The sequence below is a fragment of the Ranitomeya variabilis genome, chromosome 5, assembly GCF_051348905.1.
Source record: "Ranitomeya variabilis isolate aRanVar5 chromosome 5, aRanVar5.hap1, whole genome shotgun sequence".
NCBI lineage: Eukaryota > Metazoa > Chordata > Amphibia > Anura > Dendrobatidae > Ranitomeya > Ranitomeya variabilis.
In genome coordinates, this window is record NC_135236.1 from 49,432,726 (window position 1) to 49,445,410 (window position 12,685).

General features: G+C 46.3%; 1 protein-coding gene across 1 annotated transcript in view; it reads left to right on the forward strand.

The window, feature by feature from the left end:
• The first annotated feature begins 10,620 nt into the window (after positions 1-10,620).
• LOC143774367 (RING finger protein 11-like) overlaps positions 10,621-12,685 on the forward strand; it is a 42,853-nt gene continuing 40,788 nt past the window's right edge. The window contains exon 1 of the mRNA XM_077261878.1: positions 10,621-10,715. Within this exon, the coding sequence (XP_077117993.1) occupies positions 10,650-10,715 (66 nt within the window). The 5' untranslated portion in view covers positions 10,621-10,649. The remainder of the gene's footprint in view (positions 10,716-12,685) is intronic.

Genomic DNA, 12,685 nt, shown 5'->3' on the forward strand with positions numbered 1-12,685 from the left:
GCCATCTTTGTTTTGGGCACTTGCAAAAAAATAAAAAGGAAACTGGTGGGATGATGTAAGAGAGGGGGATTTTTAGGCGGCCAATAAAAACGCTACTTTCATTTTGGGAGCTGGAATCATGGCTGCGCCTTTGAGCTGTTTGTTCCTGCTCTTTTTCTGGAGCTGTGTGCCCCCATTTGCAGTGATAACCCACCCTAAGGGCCCATCACTCTACTGTATATGGGGTTTTGTGGTGTAGGCGACATGATTAATTAAGTCTTTAGTGGTGAGACATTTTTTGGCCTTAAAGGGATCTAAAATTAACATCCCCTATGGATGGAAGATAACTTGCTGATCCCTGGGGGTCCAACCGCTACGACCCCAGGTAATCAGGAGAAAGGAGCTCGGCAGCCCTGACCAACTAGGGGATAATGTGCAGTACCCGGCCGTGGCCACTGTGCAGAGAGGGAGCCGTGTTGTTCTACTCCACAACTGATCACATCCGGCCGACACCGGGAACAGTGTTATGGAAATTTGGTTTGGATAAATCTATCCCTGTGTGTGCTGATGGAAATGTATACATTTCCATCACAACAGCTGATCTGCCAACACCGAGAACAGCTGATCCCCCAACACCGAGAACAGCTGGTCCGCCAACACCGAGAACAACTGATCTCCCAACACCGAGAACAGCTGATCTCCCAACACCGAGAACAACTGATCTCCCAACACCGAGAACAACTGATCTCCCAACACCGAGAACAGCTGATCCGCCAACACCGAGAACAGCTGATCTCCCAACACCGAGAACAGCTGATCTCCCAACACCGAGAACAGCTGATCCGCCAACACCGAGAACAACTGATCTCCCAACACCGAGAACAGCTGATCCCCCAACACCGAGAACAGCTGATCGTCCAACACCGAGAACAACTGATCTCCCAACACCGAGAACAGCTGATCTCCCAACACCGAGAACAGCTGATCCGCCAACACCGAGAACAGCTGATCCGCCAACACCGAGAACAACTGATCTCCCAACACCGAGAACAGCTGATCCGCCAACACCGAGAACAGCTGATCCGCCAACACCGAGAACAGCTGATCCGCCAACACCGAGAACAACTGATCTCCCAACACCGAGAACAGCTGATCTCCCAACACCGAGAACAGCTGATCCGCCAACACCGAGAACAACTGATCTCCCAACACCGAGAACAGCTGATCCGCCAACACCGAGAACAGCTGATCTCCCAACACCGAGAACAGCTGATCCGCCAACACCGAGAACAGCTGATCCGCCAACACCGAGAACAGCTGATCCGCCAACACCGAGAACAACTGATCTCCTAACACCGAGAACAGCTGATCCGCCAACACCGAGAACAGCTGATCCGCCAACACCGAGAACAGCTGATCCGCCAACACCGAGAACAACTGATTTCCCAACACCGAGAACAGCTGATCCGCCTGTGAAGGGACAAATTAAGAAAGATTCTCCATTTTGTGCTTTTCGACTCCATTTTGTTGTTTTGATATAAATTTTGTTAGTAGGCTAAAGTTTACAGCTGTTATGAGACCTTGATGAGACCTTGACTGTTGCAATCTAAACAGAACATGAGACTGAGGGTGTATTGTTCTATGAAACTTTGACGCACAGGCTGTTCCTGCATTCTTATAGGTTAAGAACTGTGAGCGTGTTCTTATGCTGATTGGTTGAAGTATAATTTCTATGACTATGAAAAGTCATACACAATAAACAGGGGCCAGAGAGATCAGCTTGATCCCCCCCAAACAGAGACACATGTCTCCGTCTGGTCATTTTCAGTTGCCGGCAACGCCTTATAGATTAATTTGGAAATCACTGAGTTAACCGTGAAGGATCACTTTAGATCCTCCCTCAACAGTTGGCGCCCAACATGGGGCCCCAAGCAGGAACGCCTCTGCCCCCCGGAGGACAACAAGACAAAGGACCCTCGGACCGGACACAGGCACTGGAAAATTGGAACTGATCATCCCCCACAACAACCACGGTAAGTTGGCAGTTATACTGTTCAGACTGACCGTTTGGTGTGGTTTTCTTGTGTTTGTGCTGCAAAGAGGATCTGAGGTTTGTCCCCGATGGTGGGGTGATTCTTGGGTGGAATCATATAGAGGTGTAGTTCCGTTGGGAGCCCAGTGCTTGAACCGTACCTCATAAGGGACGGACACCCCGGATTGACCAGTGATGTAATTCTCTTTATAGTCAAAATATCCTGAATTCCTGATCACTGTTAGAATCAGGCGCGGTGAGGTGATCGAAGATGGGTAGGATGCGTAACTCAGGAATATATAGATATATATGTGTATTTCCAGAGGTGTCCGGAGGGCTAGTTTGAGACGACGCCCTCCTCCTTTCACTGAGTACCGTGTTTTTTGGGTTGTCCCAGTGGGGGACAGGTAAACCCGGTAGAATAGATTATACGGACGTTTTAGTATTGTACACAACTTAAGTAAGGATATTTAGCTCTAAAGGAGAATCAGTTTCCGTGGAAGAAGAAGAAGACTTTGAATTTGTGTGATGAATCTGATATTGTTAGCCCAAAGACGGGGAAAGAAATCTGTCAGGAATGCAGGGAAATATTCTCAATCATTGGTTTTTCTAAGGTGTTCTGGCATGTGAATTGTGTGATGAAGGTTTTGTAGAAATTAATTAAGTCTGAGAACTGCTGTATTCCGTTTCTGTGTGAAATTTCTAAGCTACCAGATGGGAGGGGTCAAACAGCTGTGCGATTGCTTTCTCCTTTCTGTGCTGAGGAATGTTGCGATTTTCTTATCTATGCTGTGTCTCTGGTATGGAGGGGGCACGTAGCTGCGTTCTAAGTCTCTCTGTATTTTCTTGGTGTAGTACGTGCTGGTAGATCTGTGTTTTGTTTAAAGCGACAATATTGTTTTGAAGTACAAAGAAATATTGTAAGTTGAAATTGGAAATTGAAAGTGAAATATAGTGCCTAGTTTTAGAAGGAAACTTGTAAGTGATTGTTTGGTTATCAGTGTGATTGAAAGATTGGTAAAAGATTCACCTGCTTCAAGTTGAGTGGTTGATATATAGCAAATTGAGGATCAACAGAGGACGTGAATTCTGATTGTTTTGTCAAGTTGAAAAGGGAAAGTTATCTATTACTATGATAAAAAACTGGATGTTTTGTGGTACTAGAAGGAACTGAGTAAGTGACTGAGACTAATGTGTCGGGAAAGCAAACATTCAAAAATTTGGGAGAGGGGGTCTCCCTGCTAGATAATATGGTCCCTCCCCAGGAAATTAAGCCTCTACTCCCGACTGTAAGCCCTATGCCTTTTAACCCCAAGGCACCAATATATCCTGGACTGCCGAGAAGTTCTATGGGCGTCTTATGGTAGTATTTAAAGATCTGGGATTCTCATTGTAACAAAAAGCCCATACACACTTTTTTGTAGTAGCTTTAATGTCCGGCCTTAAATCTGAATTGAAAGAGGCAATAATGTCAGTTAGACCCGATATTGAGACTTCCACTCCGGATGATGCATTAAAAGTAGTAAGGAAAAAAAAAAAAAAAAGGGTTTTCAGAACTTAGCCCATTCTGCATCAGCAGGGAAATTAAAACGTTAAACCAGTAGCCGCAGCGAATCCTGCTTTAATTCCAGCCCGTACGTTATATAACCCCTATGCAGATGAACACAATGACATCTGTATCCTACATGCCTTTCCTACGGTTATGATGGCCCTGATAGGCCCAGATCCACCCCCAATAATGCCTGTAGAACCAGTAAAAGTGTTTTTCAAACCTGGTGCCCCTTTTTCCAAAGTCTATCAGTACCCTTTGAAACATGATCAGGAGCGGGGCCTCAAGGGACAAATACAAACGTTACTCGATAATGGTGCCCTTGTACCCTGTATTTCCCCATGTAACACGCCCTTGTTTTCTGTTAAGAAAAAGACCCCACCCGGCCAACCCCGTGTACCGGCTGGTACAAGATCCACGGGCAGTTAATGCAGTTACTGTTCTAGAAACTCCTGTGGTGCCTAATCCACATACTCTTTTGTCCCAGATACCTCAGGATGCTGCTTGGTTCACAGTCATCGACCTTGCCAATGCCTTCTTCAGCATTCCATTACACCCAGATTGCCAGTTTCTGTTTGCATTCACTTATCAGGGACGACAATTGACATGGACAGTTATGCCACAAGGGGCCCAAAATAGTCCCAATCAGTTTGCAAAAAAAAATATGCGGCTGATCTTTTGTTGTGTGCACGAACAGAGCAGGAAGCCATTGCTGCCACTGTTAGACTCCTCAAGTATCTGGCAGATCTGAACTGTCGGGTTTTGGCCTCGAACCTTCGGTTCTGCCTTGGTCAAGTGATATTTTTGGGTCACTGTCTCCTTCAGGGTGTCAGACACCTCACAAAAGAAAGAATAATAGCCGTCAGTTCCCTTCCTTTCCGAAAGATGAGAATGAACTCCAGCGTTTTCTTGGACTATGTACTTATTGTCGTCAGTGGATACCGGACGCATCCCGCATAATGCAACCTCTCTACAATGCCCTGAAAGACGGTTCAAGATATGCTGATGATTTTTTCAGGTTCCATACTGAATACAGTGTAGTGCACGCAGCTGCACTCCCTCCCTCACTGTCAGCACAAAAAGTAGAACTTCAGGCTCTGTCTACTGCATGTGTTCTGGCCAAAGACAGGTGGGCTAATATATACACGGACTCACAATATGCATTTGGTATTGCTCATGATTTCGGAGCCCTATGGGCCAATCGAGGGTTTATTACCACCGCCGAGACTCCAGTGAAGAATGCTGAAGCTGTTAAAACCCTCATGGACTCAATCAAATTACCTACCCAGGTGGCCATTATCAAAGTTAAGGAGCACGGTCCTAGGAACAGTCCACAGACTGTTGGTAACACCTTTGCGGATATGCAAGCAAAAGCTGCTGCTCTCCTACCCGTTGAAATGATCATACCAACTATGGTGGTGACCACACGCTCTCAGCGTAAACAGTTACAAGAAACACTGACTCTACAGGAACCTGATGATCTGCGCCAGACTGAGGTTTTCTGTCGGACCCCGCGAGACCGCTTAATGACGATGCAGACAATGTCCCCAAAGGAAGAGGTGAAGCAGTGGAAGGCTGATGGAGCACGTATGGACAATGGTCTCTGGAAAAAGGACCAACTTGTGTGTCTCCCTAAGCGGATGTACCCTGCTATTGCCACGTGGGCACATGGGCCCACACATCGAGGAAAAAATGTACAAAAATTCTACTAGGCTCCAGGTATTTCTACAGTCCTGACAGCACACAACCGTGCATGTAATATCTGTCAGACCTGCAATCCGGTCAACTTCAACGTGTACTCCCGAAGCATCTTGCTAAGCCCGACTATCCTTTCCAAAGGCTCCAGGTGGACCACATCACGTGGCCTAAGTCTGGAAGGTATGAATATTGTGTGGTGGTTGTCGATATGTTCTCCAGTTGTCCGGAAGCATTCCCCGTTACCAACATGACTGCAAAAAGCACAGCGAATAAACTGGTGATGGAAGTTATATGCAGATATGGTCTTCCAGAAGTCGTCGAAAGTGACCAAGTTCTGGCCTTTTCTTCTCGTGTATCAGGAGGTTTTGATAATGCTTGGATCCACTGTAGCCCTCCATACTCTATACTCTCCACAACCCAGTGGAAAAGTTGAGAGGCTGAATGGCACACTGAAGGGACAATTGACCAAAATGATGCAGGAGACTACGGCTCCATGGCCAGAGCTCCTACCCATTGTACTGTGCCATATTCGTACTACCCCTAAGGCAAAATATGGCCTGTCCTCATATGAGATATTGTTTGGTGCTAGGCCCCCAGTTGAAAATTTCCAGCCTCAGAAGTTATCAGAAGAAACTGACCGTGCTGTTCAATATGTTATTCAGCTTAGTAAAAATCTTGCTAACACCTATGTTTTAGTCTCTTCTTCCCTTCCAGATTAAGCAGAAACCGATACTTGTCACAACTTGAAATCTGGTGGTTTTGTGGTCGTGAAAAGGCATGTCAGAAAATATGGACTAGAACCCTTGTATGACGGTCCCTACCAAGTCCTCATTACTCCTATGTCAGTAAAGCTGGAAGGAAGACCGACATGGATCCACGTATCGCACTACAAGCTGGTCAAACAGACTAGTAGCAAATAAGGGGACATAATGTTTTGGTTTTTCGTATTTCCATATAATAATATTGGTAACCACATGGGACAGCCCAAATTCCCCAATATCCTTGAATAATAAGTTTGTACAATATCATGAAAGATTAATAGCACAGATGGGTATAGCCAATAAAATTGTCAGTTCTATTTCCATTTACCCTATGATTACACAAATGTGGGATAAATTGCTTAGGGCCATAGATTTTCTAGATGATCAAATTTGGGATATATTGGATATACTTAATACTACTGTTGCTTTCCAAAACCAATTTATTATAGTCACTAATCAACACACTGTAGTACTGGATTACTTAACAGCAGCACAGGGTGATATGTGTCAGGTTATTGGACCCGCATGCTGTCATTATATAGATCCCAATAGTACTATGAAGTTAAAGTTAGAGGACATTAAAAGACTCAGAGATTAATATAATAACGACAATGACGGTAATAAGGACAGTTGGTGGGCAGACACCTTCTCCTTTCTTAATCCAGCAAATTGGTTTGAGGGACTTGTGGGCTGGATAGCTGGAATCTTGCAAAGTTTGTTACATATCGCTGCCTTTAGCCTTGTCATGTATGTAATACTAAAACTTGTTCTTTGGTGTATTTCTGTGTGTATTAGGAAATTCTGCACTAAGACAACTAATGATGAAACCAAAAGCGTTGCCACCCCTGCTCTTCTCTACACCGATTTCACAAAGTTATCTGATGAAGATGTTGAAGCCAAGCGCATGGATATCTTCAAAAGATCCCCACCACTGTTATCAATAATTGTTATTCGTAAATTCTAGTATACAGGGGGGATGGGTACGCCACAACAGCCATGGCTGGTAACATGGCACCAGTCATGTGAAGACCAGTACCCCTCGAGCTTATAGCTTGGGATAGTACCTCTGATGCTGGACATTAATTAACAAAATTTATCTAGGGGGGAATGTGAAGGGACAAATTAAGAAAGATTCTCCATTTTGTGCTTTTCGACTCCATTTTGTTGTTTTGATATAAATTTTGTTAGTAGGCTAAAGTTTACAGCTGTTATGAGACCTCGATGAGACCTTGATTGTTGCAATCTAAACAGAACATGAGACTGAGGGTGTATTGTTCTACGAAACTTTGACGCACAGACTGTTCCTGCATTCTTATAAGTTAAGAACTGTGAGCGTGTTCTTATGCTGATTGGTTGAAGTATAATTTCTATGACTATGAAAAGTCATACACAATAAACGGGAGCCAGAATCAGCTTGATCCCCCCCAAACAGAGACACACGTCTCCGTCTGGTCATTTTCAGTTGCCGGCAACGCCTTGTAGATTAATTTGGAAATCACTGAGTTAACCGTGAAGGATCACTTTAGATCCTCCCTCAACACAGAGAACAGCTGATCTCCCAACACCGAGAACAGCTGATCCGCCAATACCAAGAACAGCTGATCCGCCAACACCGAGAACAGCTGATCCGCCAACACCGAGAACAGCTCATCCGCCAACACCGAGAACAGCTGATCCGCCAACACCGAGAACAGCTGATCCGCCAACACCGAGAACAGCTGATCCGCCAACACCGAGAACAGCTGATCCGAGAACAGCTGATCCGCCAACACCGAGAACAGCTGATCCGCCAAAACCGAGAACAGCTGATCCGCCAACACTGAGAACAGCTGATCCGCCAACACCGGGAACAGCTGAGCCGCCAACACCGAGAACAGCTGATCCGCCAACACCGAGAACAGCTGATCCGCCAACACCGAGAACAGCTGATCCGCCAACACTGAGGACAGCTGATCCGCCAACAACGAGAACAGCTGATCCGCCAACACCGAGAACAGCTAATCCGCCAACAACGAGAACAGCTGATCCGAGAACAGCTGATCCGCCAACACCGAGAACAGCTGATCCGCCAACACCGAGAACAGCTGATCCGAGAACAGCTGATCCGCCAACACCGAGAACAGCTGATCCGCCAAAACCAAGAACAGCTGATCCGCCAACACTGAGGACAGCTGATCCGCCAACAACGAGAACAGCTGATCCGCCAACACCGAGAACAGCTAATCCGCCAACAACGAGAACAGCTGATCCGCCAACACCGAGAACAACTGATCTGCCAACACCGAGAACAGCTGATCGTCCAACACCTGGAACAGCTGATCGTCCAACACCTGGAACAGCTGATCGTCCAACACCTGGAACAGCTGATCGTCCAACACCTGGAACAGCTGATCGTCCAACACCTGGAACAGCTGATCTGCCAACACCTGGAACAGCTGATCTGCCAACACCGAGAACAGCTGATCGTCCAACACCTGGAACAGCTGATCGTCCAACACCTGGAACAGCTGATCGTCCAACACCTGGAACAGCTGATCGTCCAACACCTGGAACAGCTGATCGTCCAACACCTGGAACAGCTGATCTGCCAACACCTGGAACAGCTGATCCGAGAACAGCTGATCCGCCAACACCGAGAACAGCTGATCCGCCAAAACCAAGAACAGCTGATCCGCCAACACTGAGGACAGCTGATCCGCCAACAACGAGAACAGCTGATCCGCCAACACCGAGAACAGCTGATCCGAGAACAGCTGATCCGCCAACACCGAGAACAGCTGATCCGCCAAAACCAAGAACAGCTGATCCGCCAACACTGAGGACAGCTGATCCGCCAACAACGAGAACAGCTGATCCGCCAACACCGAGAACAGCTAATCCGCCAACAACGAGAACAGCTGATCCGCCAACACCGAGAACAACTGATCTGCCAACACCGAGAACAGCTGATCGTCCAACACCTGGAACAGCTGATCGTCCAACACCTGGAACAGCTGATCGTCCAACACCTGGAACAGCTGATCGTCCAACACCTGGAACAGCTGATCGTCCAACACCTGGAACAGCTGATCTGCCAACACCTGGAACAGCTGATCCGCCAACACCTGGAACAGCTGATCATCCGACACCAGGAACAGCTGATGGTCTGACACGGGAACAGCAGATCGTCCGACACTGGAAACAGCTGATCAACAGGGGCATTGGGAGTCGCACCCCCACCAATCTGTTATGGATGAGATAGGCCACCAATATAAAAGTACTGTAATACCACTTTATTAAAAGCATAAAAAGTGGCCAAATTTCACCCAAAATTCACAGACAAACTGTTACATCACTGCCAGTGTGCCAGCATGGCTCCCCTCCATGCAAGAACGTCGACATACTCACTACCCAAGCTGCGCGGCGTGTCTCTCGGCAATCTTCTTGGTTCTCTGCACGCCTAACTCATGCTGCCTTGTTCTTAAAGCCCTGCAAGATGGCTCTCGGACAACAACTGGGAGGCATCTTGTATAAAGGGCACCATCCCCAATTAGGAGGTGCGGAAGCAACATTTTATCATTAGTGTTTAGGATGACTAGTGTGTTGACTGTCAAGTCCCCTGGTCCTTGTGTGGCCAGACCTAAACTCGAATTCCCTGGTCCTTGTGTGGCCAGTACTGAAGGATAGTGATCGGACTGCAAAGTATGTCCTATGAGGAACGGACAAAAGGACCTGGGAATGCTTAGCTTGCAAAGAAGAAGACTGAGAGGAGACTTAATAGCTGTCTACAAATATCTCAAGGGATGTCACAGTGTAGAGGGGTCATCATTATTCACATTTACACATGGAAACACAAGAAGCAATGGGATGAAACTGAAAGGGAGAAGATACAGATTAGATATTAGAAAAAAAAATTTGACAGTGAGGGTGATCAATGAGTGGAATAGGCTGCCACGATCGGTGGTGAGTTCTCCTGCAATGGAAGTCTTCAAACAGAGGCTGGACAGACATCTGTCTGAGATGGTTTAGTGAATCCTGCATTGAGCAGGGGGTTGGACACGATGACCTGGAGGAACCTTCCAACTCTAACATTCTATGATTCTATGAACCCTGAAGCCGATCCTGTGGTAACTGAATCTATATCTGAGACCAGTGTCTGAACGTGTGCTTATTCGAGTATTTTGTGTATGCGGACTGTCCTATCAGTCTTCGAATCGGTCCTGTCTGAGACTCTGTGTTAGTAGTCCTTCTACCCGAGGATCCTGAACCTAGTAGTCTGAATGGAGCACTAGTCCTATCCGTATCTGCATGCGGGGTCAGCAACTGCAGTAGCGGGGACTACCTGGGAGTGGTACCTGGCAGCCACCTGCAGCTTAATCCTAACTCCACCATCAGGAGCTCTAGTGAACACCAGGTAGCCGCTTGGCTAAGCCCTTCCTAGGCAAGTCTGGCCCCGTGGCACAGTGAGTCTACAAACCAAGTGCTTCACATGGCTTGTGTAACACAAGCCATAATCCGTCTACGGTAGTATTCTATAGACAGATGTAATCAGACTGGAGCACTTACGTAATGCATACCAGCCTACAAAGCAAGGTCCCATACTTACAGTGACACAGGGCAGAGGAACATCTAGAGAAAAGTATGAAGAAAGATGGCTGACAGCACTCACTTACTGGGGCACCTGTTCAAGGTCCAGGGAACCTTCCAGGACAATCAGGTAACTTCAAACAAAAAGATCACAGCGCTCCAGCCGGATGTAATATTTTCGAAAAGGTAGCTTTATTATGCCATCAAAGCGACGTTTCGACCACATAGGTCTTTATCAAGCATACAGAAGATAAAAAGGGACGGCCTTAAATAGTGTGGATACCACGCAGGGCACCAATCCGCCACCCACAAACTATACATACTACAACAGTGTTTAAAACAGACATCAGACATTTATATATTAAAAATCAATTAGCATTGATATATATAGTAGCAATCAAGTGCAAAATTTCTTCAGAATTGGCAAAAAAAAACAAATATAAACAAACCACCGTGCAATCCGCTCCATGCATTATCCGGTTGTCATGGAGATATTCACCAATCAGCTTGGAGCAAAGGCACAACACCGGACCAATAAAATATAGTCCGGTTTAATGTGGAAATAAGTCACAGCGTGGATTGGCACTTCCGAAACTAGCCGAAACGCGCGTCGGGGGATACAGGGGGGAAGTGCCAATCCACGCTGTGACTTATTTCCACATTACCTGGTATGTATAATATTATATACTCAGTATGAAGTGTGCTTGTTAGCTATTTTGACGGACCTAGGTGTCCAATGCAGGCTCCTTTGAATCCTATGCACAGTCACTTTAATCTGTTGCTATACCTGTCTTGGTTATAATGTGGACACATGTATACTACAGGCACATATCCCCTGGTATTGCAGGTGCGTGCTGAGTACAGCACGGGGACCATTTCCCTCTGTTCGTTTTAAGCCTGGAATAATTGTTAATAAAGTTTGTTTATATATTTATTCGGACTCAATGCTGCTTCTTTTTTCTTTTGGTTTTTGATCAATATATATACATTGCACAATGTCAAATTAAAAACAAATACCGACAAATAACCCCATATCATATATTATCCTATTAAAAAGCACAGGTATGTAGATTGAAATCAATATTCAGGCCTTTTGGTTGTAAAGAACCCAATGTATAGATCCATCGCAGTTCCTTCTTTTTCAAAATCTGTAACCTATCACCACCCCTCCTGGAAATCGGGACGCTGTCTATCACCCTGAACCTAAGTTGGTTCACTGAATGTCTATTTTCAATAAAATGTTTTGGAACCGGTAACTCAGTGAGGCCCGTCCTCACCGTACTCTTATGCTTGCTAATGCGGGCCCTCACCTCCATAGTATTTCCATTACATATGGACCTCTTTACATAACTCTTTTGTGTATTGTTTTGCTACATTATGATTTGTTTGATGTTATTGTTACTTTTGATTGTGACATATTACATGTCTTACGTATAGTAGTGAGCACGTGGCACTGAGGGCATGACAGTACCTTTATATCTTCCTTTGACTATTTATTTCTTACTTTGGATGCTGCCATGTGTGCAATTACGTACCCCTGAATCTGTGCCTTTTATATGTGGCCTTTTTGCGCAGTTTTATTGTACCTTATTGCCTTATTACAGTTCTCTGCCCATTCGTTACATTGGCATCAGATTCTTAGTTGTTATTCACATCCGGCTTTTGTTTGTCACGCCCCCGTGTGGCCGTGCGCATCGCCCTGTGTGCGGGCGGTCCCGGCATGTGGGCAGGCGTCTGTGTGCCTCTTGCGCTAGTCCCGGCCCTTTGTTCCGGGCGTGCGCATACGGTCTGACACCTGTCCCTCATATCAGACCTTCCTGCCGCAGCGCGCATGCGCCGCTAGCACCATCATTATTGGTTGGGACTAGACACGTGGCCAGGGTCGGGGGGGTTATTAGAAGGTCCTGCGTACCTTATTCCATATCCCCTTGAGGAAGCGGCGTGTTAACGCCGCGAAACGCACGTCGGGGCCATCTCACCGGTGGGACTCCTCTCCTCCACCTCTCTCTCCATATCGGTAAGCCCCTCTGCTGTCCAGTTGTTACTTTGGTATGGATTATCCACCATTGCCTTCTTAGGATCGTGCACTGGCCGGGCATT